We start from the raw sequence: 23,274 nt of genomic DNA, 5'->3' as shown, positions 1-23,274 counted from the left end.
AATACTTATTTACCTTTACTTAAAGGAACAGTTCACCCAAAAATGAAAAACCAGTCTTTATCTACTCACCTCGATGCTGATAGAAAGTCAGGTCAAATTTTGTAGTCCAAAAAACATTTTGGGGGTTTCAAAGCAAAACAGTGTTGCAGCATTCTCCTAAACAACTGAAGTAGAACTTAAGATGGTTCCGTACAGCTCGTCTGGTAACCTCGTAATCCAGGTTTTCTGGACGCCCCAAGATCCAAAATTGATTTGAAAAGACTTCACTCACACCCTTTTAAAGCCAAAATCTTTTCTGTAGCTACCATGCTAAAGGCACAGCGAGTGCCCCGTCTGAAGTCAGTGCACAGTCCAGATGGGTGTAAATAATGTCTTCAAATCAGTTTGGGATCTCTGGGTTTCCAGTGACTTTGTTTACGCCGGGACGAGCTGTATGGAGCAAAACAAAACAAGTCCCCATCTTCTTCAGTTGTTCAGGAGAATGCTGCAACACTGCTTTGCTGTGAAGCTTTCCATTAACACGAGGATGAGGCAATGACAAAAAAAGTGAGTTACATTTTTTTGCTTGAATTTATTCTTTAGGATCTTAACTGCGGGACTTTTACTTGTAAGTGAATATTATTATGTTGTGGGGGTTTACTTTAGTCAACGATCTGAGTTTCTTTCACCAACTGACAAATACAAATGTATGAAAACAGCACCCACCAGGGTGCAGTAGGTAAGACAGTTCTTTGTTGAGTCTCATTCCCAGGTCGTCAAATACTGATACTATGGGTTTGTGGCTGGCACAACTCACTAACCCAAAGCGTTGGTATTTGACTACTTTGGAATCAACAATCAACCATCCCTCTCCAGAGCACTTCAATGCTCTATTAACCTAAATCATGGTATTTTGAATTTAAAGACTAATGAGCTGTTCATGTATAAAACATAAAAAATTAAATTGAGGAACAGTTCATTTTATTTGATTTGTGTAGGGTTATTTTAGCATAATTACTGAATTATTTGACTTGAATTAATGTTTTGTATGAATTGTTTAATGTTCCTGTTTTGCTACTTACAACTCATGCAACAAGAGCCTGTAATGCACTGGTTACAGTTTGTAAATGTACTCACTATGCTTTAATTAAGTTTAAGAAAAAGAAGGAAGAGGAGAAAAAAACAGCACCAGGCCATGGATTTTTGGTTTATAGCAATGTTGTCTTTTATTCTAATTTCCAATAAACAGAGAATATATCAGTCCCTTATTTGTACAAAAATACCTGAACAGGATACAATGTAGATCCAGGAGCCGTACAGACAGAATGAAGCAAAGCACAGTGGGGTTCTCTGAAAAACTGATTACGGTTCATTTGCTCTTTTTTGTTTCTTTCCCTGAAATGTTGATTTGACTTCAGCTTATGACGACTTCAACCCAAAAATTAAAACACAGCCGACGCTGAGTCAGCTTCACGTGCACCTACACTGTGAGTCACCAGTGTCGATGGGACTTGTATGCGATGCTGACCTGATATTAGGATTTAGTTCCAGTAGGATTATGTTTCACATTTACAGCTAACAGTAAATGAGCGCAGTGAGTGGACGGATGGCAACTAAGGACTTGATACTGTTACAAACAAGAGGCACCTGCTGCAAGAATAGGCTTAGTCAAGAAAAAGGAATTTAAAAAACTTTGTTATGCACCTTTAAAATCAGAGTAAATGGACATAATGAAATGCACAACCCTCTTGAGCTACAGCGTATAATTGCACTACTTGCGATGAAAGCTGCTAAGAATATCCCCGAGGGTTAAGCGTTGGTGTGTGTGTGCGCTCTCGATGAAAACCAATGGTGTGTGTGTGTGTGTGTGTGTGTGTGTATGTGTGTGTGTGTGTGTGTGTATGTGTGTGTATGTGTGTGTGTGTAAGGTGACTATCTAAACATTTACTGTCTTGAAACTTAAAGTAAATGGGTGGAATCAGATGTGACAGACTGAGAGGGGATATTCAACGTGGTTTTAAAACAAAATGGCATCAGAATTGAACGCTGGCAGAGTTGAGGACTCTGTCAGCCTGTCAGCTTATACACACAACTGATGTTCAGAAATTTGACACATGCCAAAAATCCAGTTTGATCTCTTAAAATAAAAAAACAGCTTAATTTAATACTGTATATACTGTGGTATATTCTTTTTTTATATATATAAAAGGTAATTTTGTGGCAAACCAAAGAAAATACACAATAATGTCAATATACACACAATCAAATAATGGAAAAAAAGGACAAAATAAATCATTCTTCATTTTACACGGAGTTATGAGCAAAAGCATAACGCCCCATACATAGTGATCTGTGACCTAGGTACAGTGTTAGATCTACATCTTCTCCATAGCTTCACATACTTAGAAAACAAATGATACTGTATACTGGTATATTCATATACTTGGGCTTGTGTATAGGATTGCATTGTAGCACAGTGATTAAAAATGGAGGGAGGAGGAGAGGACGGTGGTTCGTCCCCGCTGACCCATAGCGGTGTGGCTTCGCGTCCCTCTCTGACAGACAGGAAAGAACCTCCACTGACTACTGGGAATGCTGGGATACGTCCAGCTAAACTCCCAACTCCTCTAAATCCACGGCTTAGCTTGACTTCACCCGACCAACAAGCAAGTTATGATAACCAGCAGACTTAGCAATCCTGAATAGTGAATATAACAGTCTGGCCATCCACACACACACACACGATCCACATACAAATATTCACCACAGGGTCATAGCTTACAGGCTGGACACAGGTGGGAAAGGGGGGCGGGGGGTTCAAGCATTATCCAATCCCGGGAGAGAGAGAGGGACACAGACAGAGAGAGAGAGAGAGAGAGAGAGAGAGAGAGAGAGAGAGAGTGTCTGCCCTGGCTGACTAAAAAAGGCCTGATTGGTGGAGCGCAGAGCTGGTGAGTCAGTCAAGTCCCATGATTGGTCGAATGGTGTGGCAGTGGCTTGTGAGTCGATGACAGTACTTGGAGAGAGTTTAGTTAGCCTGGCGGGGAGTCTGATGGCCTCATGCTAACCCTGATGACTGTGAATCTGGCACAGGACAGAGGGGAGGTGCAGGTGAGAACAGGAGGGCGAAGCTAAGCAGGTGTTATGTCACTGCAGCTTTTCATTCGCTGGTCACGCGACAGTAGGACAGGGCAGGAAAAGGACTTCTTCTCTAACCTCTTTCCTGTTGTATATTCCTACAATATGGTCGTCACTTTTTTTGGGATGATAAGAGGGCAGTCAGGGACAAATTTAGAGAGAAAACATCGACTCAGATGATCTCTGAAAGCCACAATGTATGGCATTTTTAAATGAATATAGCATGTGGTTGTGTTTTTCAATGCTACCACAAGGGGGCAACAAAGTTCAACATGCTCACAGACAGATTTTCTTTTTTAGTGATTTAAGTATTAATGTCTACTTTTTTGGTGGATAAACTTTCCCTAATATACCTTCCTTCCACTTCATCTCCCAGAATGCTTTTCAGCAACCACCAGAATAAACATACCCATGTTGTTTTCAATGTATTATTGGCCTATAGCCACAGAAATTGCGCTAGCTAGCCAAATGATGATAGATCTGTTGATTTTCTTGATTAATCTGAGACTCATTTGGTCTATAAAATGTCAGAAAAATTGTGAAAAATGATTTATTTTTTGTCTAAGCAACAGTCCAAAACCCAACGATATTTAGTTTGCTATAGTGTAAAAGCCTTTACTTAAATTATTATGAACTGAATATCATGAAAAGCAGCATATGCTCACATTTGAAAGCTGGAGCCATGATTACTGACTATTCAAATAGTTGCCAATTAATTTTGTGTTGATTAATCAATATTCATTTCAGCTCTAAAATGATTCAGTAACACTAGTAATGCTCCCTCTGGACCACACACCTGATGGCTGCAAAGCATTCTGGTCTACTGTGGCTGCTGCTGGTGTGGAGATGAATTTCTCTTCGTGTGATTGTTACAAAATGGCTGTCGAAGAAAGGAGTCCTTACTGTTTGATTGTGAGGGACTGACACCACATCATGATGTTCACCACTGGTGCTAGCAAACTCCCATATATCTTGTAGAAATATCCGGACATGATGTTACATTTCAGCCAGTAATCTGCAAAAATAAGATAAATACAGCACCCAACGAGAAAATAGGCCCAGGGATGCAAGTCGGCATCAGCTGTACCTTTTTCCTGAAGTGTGTTCAAGTGGATTTTTGCTATTAAAAAATAGTTTGACATTTTGGGAAACAGACTTCTGTGCTTCCTTGTCAAGATGAGAAGATTGATACCGTTGTGTCTGTTGTTTAGTTTGACTCAATGAGAGAGAGGACCCAAGGTGACACATATAGATAACACAATAAAGACTTATCTCCACTGTGGTATATACAAATAGGAAGCTAATGTACAGCAGCTGGTTAGCTTAGCTTAGGAAGCTAATGGTAACTTCCTAACCCCTGATAAAACTACAAACAGCATGATATAATGTGTTACTTAGTGAGCTTTAAAAGTGCTGGTAGGTGGATTTTGTTACCTTGGACAGAGCCAGGCTAGCTGTTTCCTTCTGTTTCTAGTCTTTGTGCTAAGCTAAGCTAACAGGCTGCCGGCTGTAACTTCATATTTACAGTACAGTAGTGAGAGTGGTATTGGATCTTCCCATTTTACTGTTGGTGAGAAAGTGAAGAGTTTTCCCAAAAATGTTAAACTATCCATTTAACATAATCATTAACAGTATTGATGTTATACCATCCTCTTAACATCTATAATGTGTTACTGTATGTGCATTTTAACATAGCTTAGGCTCACAATTATCACTTAAGGCGAGTGAATCTCATTCGACTGTGTTGGTACACAGTCACCTGAGCTCACATTTCAAGTTATTTGTTCAATTCCACATTAAAACAAAACAAAAAAAAACATAATGGGAGTGCTTTTGTTGATTTGTCTCTTCTGGAGTGAATGTGAATGAACAGTGGTCAGAATCTGAATGTGATAATTCAAATGTGCAAGCAGTGAGCTCAGAACAGACTTCGGAGAAGAAAATGACATTCAAAGATAAATTCACCAACAGATTTAACCCTTTCGATTAAAAGAAAAAAGAAAAAAAAAAAGACTGAAATGGTAGAAGCTTGGGGGCGGACACTTTTTTTCAGGAGTCTACTTAACAGTCTTTCTCCTCTTCCTCATGCTCTTGAGACACAAGAGCACATTCGTTTTTAACCAAAGCATGGTTACGTTGCTTCAAGCCACAGAGGTCCAAGATGTTCCCAAACCTGTCTGAAAGGCACTGCATAATCAGCCGTGACTCTCTTTGCTCCCACGCCACTGTAATCCAATCAGAACTGGTGGAAATTCACATGCATGCTTTTCGGCGGGGGTGGGGGGCGGTGGGGGGCGGTGGAGGAGGAGGAGGAGAAGGACGACGAACGGAGAGCAGGCAGCTTCATTTAGCTAAAGAGAACAGCTGTCGTCTGTCCGCCCGGGAGTGCAAAACTAGTTCTGCATTGAATCAACAGTAATAAAACAGCATTAAAATGACATCAAGTAATCAACTCTACAAGAGAGGCTTGTTTCAGCCTTCCTGATAAACATTCCTCTGTCCTTTCAGCAAACCCTCGCCACTGCTCTGCTTATCTGGCCTTCAGCTACTTCTCTTTTCTCTCCCGACTTTTCTCTGAGCTTTTGTGGAGGAGGAGAGGGGGGATCGGTGTTGCACCAGGGAATTGCGGGATGGGACGCAGCAGAGAGGCTGCATCTAGTCCGCTCAGGTGGAGGTGGCGGTGAAGGTGAAGGTGGAGGTGGTGGCGGTGAGGGGGGTGGGCAGGGTGTCAGCTTATCCAGACTGGACTGCACAGGTTGAGAAAACTCCTGGATCGAGTTTGATAAGACCCAGAGAGTCTCCCGTCCATCCCTGATGATCGATGAGGAAGTCAGAGGGTGGCGCTCCCCGCCCACCTCGCCAGCGAAGGGGTGTGGGTGGGGCGGGCACCACAGCTTATCAGGCCTGGAGGATGAGGGAGGTCGGGGGCTGAAGGGTGAGGGACTCTGAGGAAGGGATCCATCGGAGGACAGACCTTAGCTGTCTTGTGTTGTCACTAACATATGGTCTCTCTCCAGGGTCAAAATGGCAATGACAAAACAACCGAGTCTCCATGCTAACGTGGCAGGAGCCGGGCGGCTGCTGGGTCCACAATCTGCAACGCTTGAACTGTCCGAACGGTTGCTATTCAAACATCCAAACAGCTGTAAGGCGGAGAAATGCACGGGCGCATTAACGCCGGCTCCTGCTGAGTTGTTCACATCCCCGAAACTTGACTTAACTTTTTTCCTCGACCTCATTGCGCTGGTGAGGGAGGGGCAGATAGGGGGGGTGGGATCTCAGGGTGAGAGGTGTGCAAAAAAGGGGGTGGTGGTGTTGGGGGTGTGGAGTGTCACAAGGCCACGGCGGTGCAGGGGTGTTTGAGCTTGCAGGGCAGCACTCCTCTGTTGAGCTGATAAAACTCCACCAGGTGGATGAGGTCGGTGAACTTGGTGGCGCCGTCGTCGAGGCTGAAGAACACCTGACCGTCCTCCTCACACTAACAACCAGAGAGAGGAGAGAGGACAGCTGATCATCAGGTGACAAAGACGTGTTATAACTACTGAGAGAACATGTGACATCATCAGAGAGGTCAGAGCAGAGAGTCTCTGCAGTATCGTCTTACGTTGTCAGCAGTCTTGTATTTCTCGCAATTTTTCTCAAAACCTCACTTTCTGCATGGCTAAAGACCTCTAGCGACAAGTGAAAAAGTATGTGTCTGTTGTAATTTGAGTGAAGAGGCCCTTTAAACCAGCTCAAGTTGATTCCTGTACTGTAACAAAATAAATTAAAACAGATGGCTGCCTGGGAGGAAGGAAAAACATGTTTAAAAAATCTTTTTAAAAAAGCAAGGCATGCTTTGGAAAATGGTTGGTAGTGACGTTAAGTGAGTGTAGCAGGCCAGATGAATCTTGTAGGTTTCATTATAAGATTATGTTGTATTTAAGCTGTGTCTCTGCAGGCCATGCCAACGAGCCACAACAGCTGGTTTTAAGACTTTGACTGCAGTTTAGTAATTGGGATACAGCATGAAATGTAACAGAATGTAATTTTATCAACCTGAAGAAATCTATTTGTCAGCACAGTTTTTGAGTTGTATAATTTGTAAGAGAAAAGCAACCTCACTGTGCCTTATTTGAGGATATTTCATTAGCAGGATGTTACTGTAATGTGTTATGTGACTCACCGGTAGGATCTGGAAGTGCTTGATCTTCTGGTGGTGGCACAAGGTGAGCACGAACGCCTTGGGATTACTCTGACTGTCCCGCAACAGGAATAACCTGAAAACACAGAACATTAAGAGAGAGATGAATCAACTGTTTCATGAAACTAACCAATTATACAATACATCCCTATGTTTGTTTGTTTGTTTGTTTTTATCATATTACATTCTAAATGTATGATGATATGCTGTTGCATGAGTTGAAGCAGCTGTGACAACCTTATCTTAATCCACTGTGTAAGAGCCAAAAGGCCATTTTTAGACACCGACATTTTCCAGATCTAAGCTTATCTTGGCAGCAGTGATGTCTACATTTTTCACATTTTTTATTCATGTAGTTCTAGTTGGATAAAATAATCTTCACTTGACTCGCTTTTCTGAGGCTTTCTACTGAATTTCAAATGAGCGACATTTACCACAAGATAACATCAAACCAGAACTCCTAAATTAGGCTCAACATACAGCTGGTCTTACCCGTCTACTTGGCCTTGTTGTATGATCATTTTGTGGGCTTCCTCTCTCATGATGCGACCGTGGAACCACACCTGTGTCCTGTGTATCACTGGAAGACAGACATCTTTGACTCAGTCTTTGAGAATTTTTTTACCAACTCTGGACAAGCAAAAAAAAAACCAAAAATACACACTGGGAGGCTGTTCACACTTCAACATGCGTCCTTGGTGATCAAAAACCAATGTTGTAATGGATTACAAGTTATCGGACAAACTTTGTTAAATGCTATCTACAACAAATTCTTAACTATTTGAGGCTTCTTGTTCATTTGGCATATGTTATACATGAAGATATTTCTTTCTTTGTGCAGAAAACATTGTGTTCATTCGTTCCAGTGATGTACACGTTTATTTGCATACATTGTGGGGAAGTGAGATCCAGACGCATGTCAAGTTGCATGTCGTCATCTGTGATTTGATGGGCTTAAAGCTGACAACTTGTAATTAGATCACTCAGGACGTGTTGATACCAGGTCTGAATTCCCTCCAAGACATATAGTTCAGCTTTTCAGTTGTTGCTGGACCATAGCCACAGTATGTACAAGGTGATTAATGTTGCATTTGTTGGTGGTTTGAAGTGGGTGTACCTGTGCTCAGAGACGACGGGTGCAGGGGGCTGGGACTGCCCAGGACATTCATACGCTGGCTCCGTTTCTATGTGGAAGAAACATGTGCAGTATTTACCACGAGGTGTCAAATTAAATTCCTTAAATCAGCTTCCCACCTGTGAGCCTTGACCTACTATTTGACTCATAATACCTTCATACTGAAATAAGCTTAAACATTCATTGGAACCAAAACACAATGAATTTCGTTGAACTTGGTTCTTTTTAGTACAGTGAACAAACACTGTAATGCACTGCAGTCACCCTCAACCAGAAACATGGAAGTGAGCAGCTTTTCTTCTTCAGCCCTGTCAGAGCAATGATCTCAGCAACAGATAAGTGGAGCTGCTGCACACTTGAATTTACTCAGAAAAGGGATGCCCGGGAATGACAAATGAGTTTAAATGGAAAAAGGGTTCTGCACAACATTTCCATGAAAGAAATTACAGATTGCTCAAACATGCAAAAGATTTTGGTCAACAATATTTGTGAAACAAAAAGCTGTGATCTGGATACATCCAGTACGGGAGGGGTCCAATACAAAACTAAACCAAGGGAGAGTTCATGATAAATCTCCTGTGTTGAATCTATTCATGTTTGGATAACTTCCTGAAGATCTATCCATCCCCCTTCTTACCCTCCAGGTCTGTCCTTCCTCCAGGGCAGCGCTCTGGGCCTCGACTGGGTTGTCGATGACGCGACCGGTCCGTCCGGAGAAGTCCATGGCAACCAGGGAGTTCTCAGATACGCTCCGCTGTAAGGAGACGTGGCAGGGTGGGAGGGTAGGTGGAGGGTGGTGAGCAGGGGGAGGGGGTACGTAAGGTTGGTGGAGGGGGGGTGGACAAGGGTCAAAGGTCAAACAAGCCAGACACAGTCACTGAGGCATGACAAATCCTGTCTGCACAGAGACCCACTTCAATCCACACATGCCCCTCTGACGAAAAGCACAAGCCTCTCCTTAGTCTCCTGCTCAAATTAATTATCAATGTGTTCCCCTCATCTGAGAGTTAAGTCAACAATTTCAATTATTTGAAAACTATTTGAAAAAAGCCTCTTTTTGAACACAATTTGCATGATATATAACATATATCATAACAACATATAACATATAACAATTCAATGTTGAACTGTACAAAAATATTTGTGTTTTGTATTGCTATTGAAACCATGGGTCCTTCTGGGGCTATTTTTCAGACTAATCAATCAAAATAATAACTTAATTACATTAAGTGATAGTAAACATAACTGTTAGTGGTAGCCCTCATTTAATTACTTCAGACATGCTGATTTTGTGAGTATATGCTACAAAGTTCTAAAGTAAGGTACAGTTATATGACCATAAGTCCTTGAACTTAACCCGCTCTTTAAATCCGTAATATTCAAAAAGTTCAAGTAAAAACTGGACTAAACACACATGACATGCTACATTAAACACCTCCTGGTGTGAGGTGATTAGTGTGAAGTGTAACACACAAGTATGCATTTTCCTGTTCGCTGAGCTTTATGTAAACGTTCACTCTTTAATAAACTCTGGGATAAGACATTCTGTGTCGGATGTACTTTTGTGTCTGACCTGAATCTGGACCATAAGCTTTCACTACAGGGCACCACTTCTACCTCATTAACTAACGGTCAACCGCAGCAATGATTGTTTGAATAGAAATTCATTTCAGTATTTAACAAATCCTTCATATGTTCAATGGAAAAGTAGTCTAGCCCATGGATGTGTTTCCTCTTAAGAGGAGCGAGGCACAAGGTGGCCACAAAGTGAACTGGTCCCCAATTCACCATCAGCTAATTAATGGATCAATCTGGATTGGTCTCCGCTGAGTGGGGGCATTAGAGCAGGGTTGTAAGAAGGTGATGATGTCAGAGAGTAGATCCTCACCACAGGCGCCGTGAAAGGTGAGAGGTTAGACTTCCTCTGCTGGGGAACGTTGTAGCTCTGATACAGTACTATCCCATACTGTGAGGACACAAGAGAGGAGAGATGGCATCAACTCGTGACTCCATGAGCTGACAGATCAATTCATGGTGACAACAATTGAAAGTAAAGGAAGTACTTTGAGCAGTCTGAAGGCAGTCATCCAGCAGGTCCTGCTCTGTTCGTCCTCAGCACACAGCATCTTTAGCTCCTTACAGTCACTCCTCACTTTACTGGGCTGTCAATCAAACACAGCACAACACTTATTTAATGAGATGCACAGATCAAAGAGATTCACTCTAACGTCAGTTACACTTTATTATCTCGATATAGTTTGCTACTGTAAGCTAGCATTAAAAAGTGTCGATAATTTGATATTTTCTTTATACCACATGTTTGAAATGATACAATCTCCACTTTTGATGACATCAAAAGTACTGAAGCTGTCAAAAAAAAACAAATCACAATCATATTTCCAACCCAAGGCGGCACACATATAAACATTAGTACAAATGTGTTGGCAGTTACGGAAAGAAACTAAGTAGATTTATTCAATTAATGCACAAATGTACAATTCTTAGGTAACTTTAGATACTAGTTACAGATTACATGCTGCATCAGAGCCCAAAAAAACATAGTTTTAATTTAGTTAATTTCATCAACAACTGGACAAATAAAATGCTGAAAATTGATCCAATTATCAGTCAAACCATAGTATACAGCATATATATACACACATGTGATATATGTATTATTTACTCTTACTTGTACTTGATACTTAACTACATTTAATATCAGATACTTTAACTTTTACTCAAGTACTATTCATATGGGTGACTTTCAGTTTTACCAAAGTAATATTTTAACATCTTTTCTTATACTCAAGTAGGACTTTTGGGTACTGAGTGTTGGTATGTGTTCTGTACCAGCTCTGTGTGCAGGTTGTTAAAAAAATAAAAATAAAAATCTTCCTTCCTTATTTTAAGTGCTGTATCGTAGGCAACTGGACTTGTTTCAGTTCCTTGAAGACGTTTCACCTCTCATCCAAGAGGCTTCTTCAGTTCTAACTAACTGGAGGGGAGCTGCAGGCTTTTAAACTCTGTGTGGGAGTGTCCTTACAGAGTTGTTAAGGACACTGTGAGCTCTGAGTTTCAGAGTCTAAGGGCCACTTGTGGGTTGTTGACCCAACCGGCATCATGTAGGTCGTTAGGGCTAGGTGAGCCCAGGTGTGAATGGTTGTTAAGCTGTCTGGGGAGGGAACTCAGTACTGCATTGTAGGTGGGTGATAAGTAATGTCGTAGGCTTGCTAACCATCTTCCTTCCTTGTTTGTTCTTTTTTCCTTGGTATCAAAAGAGGTATCAAGTATCGTTTTTTGATGCTCACGTTGTACTGAAGTTTTAAATTCTGGTATCATGAGAACCTTTTTAGCCACCATAAGCTACTGGTCATACCAGACCAAATACAGCTACAGCTGCAAAACCTCTAAGTGTATTAAACTGAACAAGGGTGCATTTTACTGCTTATGAATTAGGCTTTTCATTTGAAAAAGGAAGAATGTGTTATTTCTACTTTAAAATGTTACATGGCTTAAAAAGGCTCAATGACATGCTGACTGTAACCATGTTAATATGACTGCATTAAATAAATCGGTCTTCCACTTGAGGTGTTTTGACAATACCGTTGTGTCAGCAGTGATTTCTGTATTTACTCTTCCTCTGGCATAAAAAGTGCAAAAAGTGTGTTTTAAAGCTTCACCATCCTTACTTTTTAAAAAGTTATTGTTGTACAATAAGTGCACGAAATGGAATCTCTTAAATTATAAGCTTTTTTTCCATCTACATGAAACTATTGTCGATAATAAAAATGTCTAAATGAGAATGTCCTCATAACAATAAAGAGAAAATGTCTGGATTAGGCCATGACCCCATTTTAAACATCTTCACATGAGCAGCTTTTCAGACATTATTTTTAAGACTATAAGCTCGTCAGCTGCTCTGACAGTCAATTAATGACATTTTATATATTATACTAAAGTCCTACTAGCAAGGACTTTACCAGCATCACAGCAAAGACTTTCTCCTTTTCCCTCCATCAGTAACAAGGACGTTACACACACTGCTCCTCAGATGCAACCCCTCACCGATAAATTTATTCATGTCACCATAGCAACAATCCAGCCACCCCCCAGCTGCCAAGTAAAACCCCTTTACCAAATCCTGCACTGTCACCCCCGCTGACAGCATCTGACACGCCGGCCGTCTAGTGTGTGTGTGTGTGTGTGTGTGTGTGTGTGTGTGTGTGTGTGTGTGTGTGTGTGTGTGTGTGTGTGTATGTGTGTAAGAGAGAGGTGAGGGGGTTAGGCGGGCCAGATTCCCTGTACCATCCCGGCTTATCCCACTGGGTTTATCCCAGATCAGCAGGTGACCCACCACAGATAACTCCTGGAGTGGGACACACAGTGCTGAATGTGTGTTTGAACCCCCGCTGGGTGGTTTTAACCCTCGTGTCCTCTGATACACACACACAACATACGCAGAGGGGAAGCAGCTTTTATGGAAGATCACAAAACACCCAGTCATCCACCTCTGATAGAATGGCTGGGTGATACAGTTTCTTGATGGGGTTTGAGGGAGTCACCAGACACTAAAATAAAGGAAAATGCTTAAGTAAATTTGAGGCAATCTCCAGCATGGATTACTTGCTCGGGTTGCAGTGTTACCTTGATGCAGAACTGGTAATCTGTGGGAGCGTTGTGGAGTTTTCTGCCCGTGATGATGGTGAAGATGTTACTGTCCTCCAGATCTGACAGTAGCTGCAGGTGTCTGGGCTCCTGTTAAGTTGTGGGGAGGCAAAGGGAAAAGGATATCAGCAAGAGCATGCAGAAAAGAATGACAGACTACTTTTAATAATGTAACTTGTTTTAAATGTTTCTTTCACTTAAGCAAATGCAATATTACATTTGAGGGCTTTTGAAATGAACAGACACATATTTTACACAAAAAGCTTGTCAATCATGAAATGTGTCATCTGACACACCACATTTGATCTCCTTCGTGCCGGTTTCAAAATCAATGCAGCAGTAATTCATCACCTTGGACGTTCCTTTAGTAGAGTAGTAGAGCCCGGAGCGTCGCAGGAACATGTAGAGTTTCTTCCAGGACTTGCGTCCAGGCTCCTTCAAGTACAAATAGCCCTGAATCTCTGGACAGCTGCTGGAGTTCAGAAAGTTCTGCAAAAACACACAAACAGCATCTATAGGGAACAGTGCTACAGGGGAACTGAATGTACATAACATAAGTGTTTGTGTTTCTGCATCCAACATCCTGGGAACTATACGCTCATAGATGTTGTAAAACCCATTTTTAAAAAACGTGTCCGGAGATCGCAGTAACAACACTGAGCGAATGTAATTAGCAGACTTCAGGAAGTGTGTGTGTGTGCATGCATATTTTTGGACGAACAGATGTCCTCACAACGATAAAAAAAAAAATCCTTAGTGAGAGCATTTTCGCTCTGTTTCTCTATCTTTCAGGGTGGCTACTTTAGAGTTAGGATGCAGGATTAAATAAGTCTTTACATTAAGAATTGAGGAATGATTGAATGAATGCATGTGTCCCTACACTGAGTCATCGTCTCACCTGTAAGAGCTGTGACTGAGGGATTGAGCCATCAGACTCCTGACACCAAGCCACCATCTGCTCCGGAAAAAAGTTCTGAATGGAAAAACACAGAGAGAGCGAGAGAGGCCGACAATGAGTGAGAGAGAGAGAGGCACTAGAAACCACTTAGTGCATATGCAAGCTCAGAGTGGGGTAGTGTTTCTCTATGCAGAATACGTCTCTCTTTCTGTGTGTGTGTGTGTGTGTGTGTGTGTGTGTGTGTGTGTGTGTGTGTGTGTGTGTGAGTCTGATGAGCACAAGGACTCTGAGACAAAGTGGTGGGGGCGAGAGAGGTAGAGAGAGAGAGTAAGAGAGAGGGCACTCCAGCCTGGGAGTAGATGCAGTATGATCTCACCCGCTGATGTAATCCCCTTTAGCCAGCAGCGCTACTCTTAGCGTGATTGACAGGCCGCGGCCAGCACTCTGGTGTTTTACTGTGCTCATTACCACAGCGCTGAGGTCACCTGCTGGCTCTGACACACACCTAAATCACCGCGGCAATAATGTCACCCTATACCGGGCCAGCACGTAACGGCAGAGCCCCATGCTGAGTCCACATCAGCAAAAGATGCCACGCAAACCGGCTATCGCTGACTCGCTGGCTGTCACAGGCAGGTTTGTGTCCTTAAAATGATGACAGCTTTACATTTGAGATTTTAGCTCACGCTGTTATCCAAAGAGACTTAGAGTGAGTGCAAAATGAGCTTCAGCTTCCACAACACCAGAAAGATGAAAGAAATGAACAAACATACTAAACATGTATAAACATGTATACTGTTTTACAGTTGGATAATAATTTACTCAAAGTTAACAATAGTCTTTAAATATTGTTTTTGATGATCAGTCCCTAAAACTAACTTATTAGTTTATGATCAAATTTCAGCATTTCAACATACAACATTCACATTGACCTAAGCTTGGGCTGCCGCCCAAGTTTTCATTGAGACGCTTAGTCACGGAAAACCAAAAGAAAACTCTCTAACCAGTGTTGTCAAATTGGTGACTTTCTTGCAAGATTTAGCGACTTTTCTAACCTTCTCAGCAACTTTTTTTCTAAAAAGCGACTAGCGACAATTTTAGTGACATATTCAGACCATCGGGGGAAAATGCAAGAAATACATTCTAAGATATTATTGTTATTCACTCGCATGAATGCTGCTCAGAGTGAGCAGAGAGAAAGCAGGCCACGGCTCCTCTGCCGACAATAGCGGGGTCTCTCCCTCCCCTCCTGCACCAAGGCTGTCAGTAGGTGTGGCAGGAGGACACTGCAGGAGTGGGAGTTAAGTTATCGTGACTTTCTAGGTTACGTTGACGTTCTCACTCTGACACTTTTGCAGATTTTTTATTATTTCTAATATATAATTCCCCTGTAGTGAGTTAGTGGTGATCCGGCTAAAGATTTGTGTATTTGGCCTTCCTGTTATATGGCTTAAAGTAAAATCTCCCTCACTGCCACCAACACAACTACAAAGCTTTATGACAATGAACACAGGATGCCAGCAATTTGCAAAATGCTAGCTAGTTTCATTGGGCATTCAGGAGCTGTGCCTTGTCGTCAAGGCTGGACAAAAGTATCAGAGGGATGTTGCTAACTACTGCTAACTCTAGCTGCTAGTTAGCTTAGTTAGCCATGCAGCTAACCAAGGGGATTGTTTGTGTTTACACCACTAGCACAGGAGCTTTGGGCCACTGTCTTCTTGCTGGTTGTATGACACACACAGAATCATTACCACTTTTGCCGTTAGCATTGCTGTTAACAGGCGGGGCACTTCCACAGTGCGCCTCAAAAGATATACATTTAAATAATTTACTTAATGTCATAACTGTGAGCAACTAGCTGACTAATGGCTTCACCTAACAATTACTAAACACAGATAACGAGCATGGTGAACATACCTGCCAACCATTAGCATGTTAGCATTGCCATTGAGCAGGACATTAGCATTTAGCTCAAAGAACCATTGTGCCAAACAGAGCCTCAAACAGCTGCTAGCGTGGCTGTAGACTCTTAGTCTTTGTGACTAAAAATAACTAATATTTAGAGGGAAAAGTAATTTTTGGAGTGCTACACAGAGTTCGCCACTTCACCTAGAAAAAATATTCTGGTGGAAACACTGAGCAGCTGTAATTTTTGGCTAAAAACAATCAAATATTTAGGTCTTGAATGTCAACATGAAATTTCAGCTATCAGCAGCTCCAGTCCAAAAATATCAAGGCTGAACCCCAGCTGTGTGTGTTTGTGTGTGTGTATGGCAAACAGTGTGTGGGTGTGTGGGTCTGCGTGCTAAAACGAAGCAGGCGCAGAAATTTGTTTTAAGGGATGCGAGAGACTCACCAGGGGGTTCCTGAAGAATTCATATTTGGCATAGTTCTTCCTGAAGAGGAATTTACTGTCGCTGCTCATGGAGGCTTGAACCTGAACCACCAGCTCGTGGTCCTCCAGACATCTCTCTGTATGAGGACACAGACACACAGTGTTAGTCACAGGGTTATCTTTGTATGGTCCTCAGGGATGTACTGTAGCTGGAGGCAAAAACACATCAGATTTTTAAATCAATGTCGACTGCTTAAAGGCTTATTCACGCGTTAAAAATTGGAATTCATTTGGATTTTTGATTGAAACTGGGTTCAAAGAATCTATTCAGAAATCCAAATGTAAGCATTTCAAAAATACAATTTACATGCTAATTATAGTTCCACTGTTCATTGTTCTTTTTTTAGGGCTGATCTGCTGCATAACAAGCAGCTCTTTGGCATGCATTTCCTCTCTCTCTTCATTTTTTCTTCTCTTTTTAATATTGCAAGCATATTCTGAGATGTCCTTGTCAACAGAGGACCTTGTTCAATGTAAACTGTTCGAACGGTGTCCTCTAACAACAGGACACAACAACTTTTTGATGTGTTAGGACATAAAGTCCAAATAAAAATCAGTTGAATGTTATCTAGTCCTTATCTACTTTATAAATGTGGATATTTTTCAAAGGATATTGGTATAAATCTGAAAAATGCTGTCTAGTACACAGTTTATCACCTCCAGCTAAATTCAGACAGTAAATAGTAGAAGTCATATTTAGCAGTGTATACCTAATAGATAATTGCATGAACATTAAAATGAAGCATAAGCAGATTTGTGTTTATTTGATTTTTGGCATTCATTTATTAAAATCATTACTGGAGGTAATAGCTGGAGGTAATAGTTCACCCTCTTCCTTCATTTACCCCTGCATCAACCGGTTCCACTACTGTAATACAATGACACAGCAAGAATAAATCGCCTGTTACTAAGAGACGAGCATGGGAGTAAGAGGTTAACTGAGGAGGGGCTGTGAAAAGAAGAAGCACAGTGAGGCAGGGAGGAGGGAGGTGAAGGTGGAGAGGAGAAGTGGTATGAGATGGAGAGGAGGGGAGGAGGAGAAGGAGGAGGTGGTGGTGGGGGCATTGCAGGAAGATGATGTCATGTATTTAGGCTGATTGCTGAGAGCGGCGAAGCCATAAGCAAAGTACAAGCCACAGACAAACACACAACCACACATTAAGAGCTCACACAGGCCTAACCTGGACCAGGACCGATGACTTTCTCTGTGTGTGTGTGTGTGTGTGTGTGTGTGTGTCTGTGTGTCTGTGTGTGTGCGTCTGTGTTCTCCTCTTTCTTGAAGTTGAAGGCATATGATCTCAGAGTAAGGCCGATTAGAAATTGATAGTGACAGGATGTTCTGCGTGAATGGACACACACACACGTGAAATAAGAGCAACGAAGGTTTTAGTACTAATTCTGCCTTTCAGATTAACTCACAAAGTCTGGTTTTATTAACACGCATGCACACACACACACACACACACACACACAGACACACACACACAGACACACACACACAGACAGGAAGAAACTCTATATATACAAATATATTTTGGTGAAACTGTGGTCACTTTTCTTGCTAAAAATGTATTCTGGCTGCAGTTTCGGGGTGGACAGACTTTTTTGAGTGTGTGTGTGTGTGTGTGTGTGCACGCGCTGGCTGCCAGCAGGGGAATTTCCTGTGGAGGGTTAAGGAAAGATTGATTGGCTAGCAAGGCTAGGGGCTCGTCCGACGGAGAACCACGATTGGTTCCCCTCAGCTCTGGTATGACGCTTTAGTCCAGGCCTCTCTCTCCGCCCTCCCCCCCCCCCTCGATCTCTCCCCCCTCTGTCTCTCTTTCCCTCTCCCTTCATCTCTCTCTCTTTCCCTCCCTCCCTCTCCTCACCTCACATTCCATCTCTCCAGTGCACTTTTTTCCAGAAACGCAGATCAAGCAGCAAAGCACAAAGCGATCCTTTGACTCTAAAAATACGACTCAGGAGTAGGAAAGCCTCATCGAGGACAAAGACGGACCCAGGGAGAAAAAAAATTAAGAAATAAATAAAGCTTCAAAGGGAGACACGGCAAAAGTGAAGAAACAAAGCACGAGTCTTGTGTTTTTCTTTTTTTTTTCTCCCCCCCCCCCCAAGTGAATTATTGGGAGGGAACAGGCATGCGAGCAGAACATGGAAAATGGTTAATCCTACGACCACCACACCTCCCTCCCGGAGCTGTATAGAAGGCATACAAGCACTCGTGCCATGCCCAAGTGAACATACACACTGAGGGTATACACAAGAGAGTATAGCCAGCCATGCAGAGACACACAAAAGAGGTACAGACACAGACACACATATACAACTGACATATACTCCTAAAACCCCACGACAGAAAACCATATAGTGATGTAGAGGAAGTCTGCATTTTACTCTTCTTTTCACCTGCAGAATGTCTTTTATGCACTTTCTCAAAGCTAATATGAATCTTCATGACATATTTTCTTGGTATGTATAACAGCGTGTGGTGTAAAAATCATGTTTGCTAAAGAAAGACATGACAGAGCAAGACAAGTTTCAAGAGCAAAAATATATGCTCTTATTGGAAAATATAACTGATAATGTAATGATTTTTCTCACATTAGTGTAGGTTAGCCTTACAGGAAGTCATACTGCTGTTTACCACTCTTTAATAAATTGCTCCATCGCTGCATATGACCAATGCACAAAAGTAGAATCTTTCAGTGAATGAATAGCATCAACATAGACACGAGTGTGTGCCAAATCCGTGCAAGATTGTACACACACAAAACACAACCTTACCAAGGCCAAGGATGGGGTGGTGCTCCACCAGTGTCCAGGCGTTGTCGTCTAGACAGTGGCTCTTGTAGACCAGGAGCTGGCAGACGTCTCTGGCCGTCATGTCCGCGGGGATCTCCACCACTTTACCGGCCCCATCTTCGCTCCACACCTTCACTATCTGAAAACACAACGGGGGTAATGATGAGGGTATGTTCATAAAAGCAGTGATGGTCATGTTTTCTCAGGCTGGGGAAAGTCTAAGAACAGTCGAAGGCGAGACTCCTCCTGACTCACGTTCGGAGATCTGAATCGGCCCGAGAAAAGGGAGAATGTAACAGATCAGTAGCTACATTTACCTCCATAACCAGGTGCTTTGTCAAGTCCACTCTTAAAAAGTCCTGTTCACATTATCACTCCAACATGGGAAGCGCTTTAAAAAAAAAAAAAAAAAAGGATGACGTCCATGAAAGGTCGGCTGGCCCCTGCGCTCTCAGTTCAACCCTTTTGTCCACAGCTCAACCAAACTTACTTACACGCACATCCACGAGTACGCATGTAAACCTGCTTGCACACAGACCAAAATGACACGTTTCCTGTCACATGCAAGAAAATCCACATTCGGAAAAGTACCACATATTCACACTTGGACAGCGAAATAACCCCGCGCATTTACACATGTTGCATTTTGTCCTTAAAAATGTCAGCGCCTGGAGCAGCACGCGGGTACGGTTCAAAGCCGGAGGACCTCCCGTTGTTGCGCCATTTTGAACCAGTTTAGCCAAGTGCCCAAAGCGACATTTAAACTGGGTGTAATTTTGCCTTCTCTGGGAGTGTTGCTGCAGAGATAACCGCGGACCAGCTGCTTCACACCACTGTATGAGCACATTCACACAACCACACACACACAACATGGAGAGGTCACTCTTACATGCAGTGTAACACACAAAGACGCATGGATATGACAAAATGAACATCGGAAAGTGGCTGCAAACCACAAAGACTCAGACTCCGATCTCCGATCTTCCATATACCAGGGAGAAATTGTATGTATGTGTATGTTTGTATGTATCCTCACACACCCCTCTCCACAGCTGGGATTCTGCTGCCCTGTACTTCACACAAAACCACCAGGGAGCAACTGTTGAAAATTACATGAAACACAAAGCTGGTGATGGGCGAGAGCTGGAGGGTGGGGGGTACGGAAAATTAAGTCGAACAATGGCACTGCGAGGTGGCAACACACCAAAGACCGAAAATACGACAGCAGCGCTGGCCTAGAAATGACACAAAACACCAGAAGCACCAGCACAGCGACTACGAAATCCAACCAGAAACAACGTCACAGCGCTCAGTGCCCTGCAGAGCCCCAAGACTCCCTCCTCTCTTCCCACACGCCCCCGTAAAAGAAAAAAGTAATTTCGTGACGCATGAGGTTTGTTTGAGAAAAGTTTTGGAAACATCGAGGGCTAAAAATGCAAAGATCCTCAGCCCTGCAGACTGATAACCGCACGCGCACACACACACCTACAAACACACACACACACACACACACAGCTCACAAAGCACATCCAGAAAAGAAAGGAACACACACGCACACACAAGTCTCTTACCTCCACAGCCTGAAAGAGGCAACAGTCTGGAGAGCAGGATGGCATTTTCACACTGAGACGCTCTCCAGTGACACAGAGAGACAGGGAGAGAGAGAGGGAGAGGGAGAGGGAGGAGGAGGAGGAGGAGGAGGGAAGGAAGTCAGGAAGGGAGAGAGGGAGGGACAGATTGGCAAGGAGAATGCAAGAGAGGTAAGAGGGAAGAAGGGGGGGAGGAGGGAGGAAGTGACAGAGGAAGGACGAGAGTGAAAGAGAGACGGAGCGAGAGAGAGAGAGAGACAGTCTGCCCCTTCTTCTCGTGCTGGGCAGCATAAAGGCTGAGCTGCGAGGAGTGGTATGAGCCACCGCTCCTCTCCTCTTCTTTCCTCTCCTCTCCTCCCTCCTCCCCCCTCCTCCTCACACTGGATTAACCCAGTGTGGGATTTTTAAACGGTGAGCTGCTACCTGTCACGTACTCTACACTCTTATCTTCAGGGCTGCATTCAAATCCCCTTACCCCCACCTCCCCAAAAAAAAGATCACCAACAGCTCCTTTTACTGATGGCACCGCACCAAAAGTAACAGTCTTTCTCCCTAAAACACGCCCACAACTCCCCCCCACACACACATACACACACACATACACACACACATGCACACAAACATCCCTTATTCTTATGCATCCACTGACATTTTCTTTGAGCTGCCTGACGGTTTTAATTTCTACCCCCTCCCTCTTCTCCTTCTCCTCTTCCTCTTCCTCCTCCTCCTCCTCAGCTGCATGTGAAATACTATTCGAGAGTGTTAGGACCAGAGCAACATGTGTAACGCACACTGGTGGCTTCAGGGTTTGCAAAGGAAGTTGAAAGAAAACAGTGGGGTGATTCGATCTGAAGCTGTATGGATCACGTGTCGGGAGTTTGGGCTTTGCTGAGGGGGTCAAGGGAGGGGTAGTGAGGGAGGGGAGGGGAGGGCAGGGAGCGACAGGGGGGGAGGTGGTTGCTCAGCAAATCTGCCCAGCCTCGGGAGAGGTAGACGGAGAGAGGGAGAGGGAGAAGGAGATAAAGAAAAAGAGGGGAGGGTAAGGGTGAGATGAATAGAGAAAGAAAAAAGAGGGAGAGCTATGGAGGAATGTCAGTAATGCAATACTGAGTCATAATCAGGCTCATGTGTAGAGCGCAGGCCAACCCAGCTGGCCCCTAATACAGTGTGCATGAGAACTATGAGCTGTACACACACACACACACACACACACACACACACACACACACACTCAGAAGAAGAAGACAAAATGTTAACTATGACAACCAGCTCCAGCAGTTTTTTGACTTTACTGCTGGACTTTTTCCTCCAGTCGCACGCAGCAGTTTTGTAGCCGTCTCGGGAGCAGTGTACCGCTGGGCTCTTAGTGAGTTTATGTGTGTGTGTGTGTGTGTGTGTGTGTGTGTGTGTGTGTGTGTGTGTGTGTGAGGATAATGCACATTCATGTATGTGATGAGCATATGTGAAAGACAGGGTGGGTGCAGGGACAGATGACAAGCTCACTTTGCGCACCAACTTTTCCTCCTTTAATGTCACACTCCTTTAAATTGTCGGCCAATGTCTCTTTATTTTTTTTTTACCAAGTTTTATCTTTACATGATGAAATTCAACTCACCTTGGCTTGTTGCTCCCCCCTCTGTCTTCCCCTCCCCCACTTCCTCCTTTTTCTCTCCACCAGAGGAGGGTGAGGGGTGGAAATGTACAGGGTTATTGGTCTCCTATGCTGCTTATAGCGACACACACATACACACACACACACACATTGAGAGGACTTGGAGCCGCAGCATATTGGATTGAAGGGTCATGGGCAGGCACCTGCATGCCTATAAACAAAGAAAGGCGCACATGCATGCACACACATACGCACAGTATGTACAGGGCAGGGTCAGAGGTCAAACACAATAATCTGTGCCAGGGTCAGACCCACTTGACCAAGAGGTTTATGGGCCCCTAAACCTATCAGGCTATACGCAAACACACACACACACCACACATGCACGCACACACGCACGCACACAAGTGATCTGGTTGTTCTAAGCCAGAGCAGATCTATTCCAGAGTAATACGACCCGCTGATTGTAAAAGCAATCTTGATTCATTCAGAGTGGAGGGGGCAGTGGGGGCAGAGGGAGTGATGGCCACTATCTTTTTTTTTAAACATCATACGTCTTAACAACTTAATTTAACATGTAATGTAAAGAAAAGGATAACATGGATCTAACTGTTCTGTTTTTTTTAAAGGTAAATGCTAGTTATGCTGACTACTGGCTACTTACTGATAGGAAACACGTTTTGAAGATGTGAACGCTTCCTTTGAGTGCAATACTGCATTCAAAAATCTTAAAATGTCAATTTTTTTGTTGTACCAAAGCAAAATGAATGAAAATTAATGACTACTTAGGTGTAAAATTTAAGAATATAAAAATATGGTATGTTTTCAAAAATAATGACTTGTAGTTAGCTACAAATATGCTGAATGTAGTGTCGGGAAAA

General features: G+C 43.0%; 1 protein-coding gene across 3 annotated transcripts in view; it reads right to left on the bottom strand.

Moving 5' to 3' along the window:
* Nucleotides 1-1,179: 1,179 nt before the first annotated feature.
* LOC140994014 (growth factor receptor-bound protein 10-like) overlaps nucleotides 1,180-23,274 on the bottom strand; it is a 50,245-nt gene continuing 28,150 nt past the window's right edge. For 2 of the 3 annotated variants that reach the window (XM_073463581.1, XM_073463583.1), the window contains 13 exons: nucleotides 19,175-19,331; nucleotides 16,355-16,470; nucleotides 13,999-14,073; nucleotides 13,452-13,589; nucleotides 13,080-13,190; nucleotides 12,944-13,003; nucleotides 10,499-10,597; nucleotides 10,324-10,401; nucleotides 9,073-9,189; nucleotides 8,418-8,484; nucleotides 7,793-7,880; nucleotides 7,283-7,376; nucleotides 1,180-6,595 (listed from right to left, as the gene is read on the bottom strand). In XM_073463581.1, coding sequence (XP_073319682.1) covers nucleotides 6,449-6,595; nucleotides 7,283-7,376; nucleotides 7,793-7,880; nucleotides 8,418-8,484; nucleotides 9,073-9,189; nucleotides 10,324-10,401; nucleotides 10,499-10,597; nucleotides 12,944-13,003; nucleotides 13,080-13,190; nucleotides 13,452-13,589; nucleotides 13,999-14,073; nucleotides 16,355-16,470; nucleotides 19,175-19,331 — 1,347 coding nt within the window. In that variant the 3' untranslated portion in view covers nucleotides 1,180-6,448. The remainder of the gene's footprint in view (nucleotides 6,596-7,282; nucleotides 7,377-7,792; nucleotides 7,881-8,417; nucleotides 8,485-9,072; nucleotides 9,190-10,323; nucleotides 10,402-10,498; nucleotides 10,598-12,943; nucleotides 13,004-13,079; nucleotides 13,191-13,451; nucleotides 13,590-13,998; nucleotides 14,074-16,354; nucleotides 16,471-19,174; nucleotides 19,332-23,274) is intronic. The other variant, XM_073463582.1, reaches the window with a different exon arrangement.

Source organism: Pagrus major, chromosome 3 (assembly GCF_040436345.1).
Source record: "Pagrus major chromosome 3, Pma_NU_1.0".
NCBI lineage: Eukaryota > Metazoa > Chordata > Actinopteri > Spariformes > Sparidae > Pagrus > Pagrus major.
Note: the sequence above shows the minus strand (reverse complement) of the source record. Positions and strands in the feature narration are given on the sequence as shown.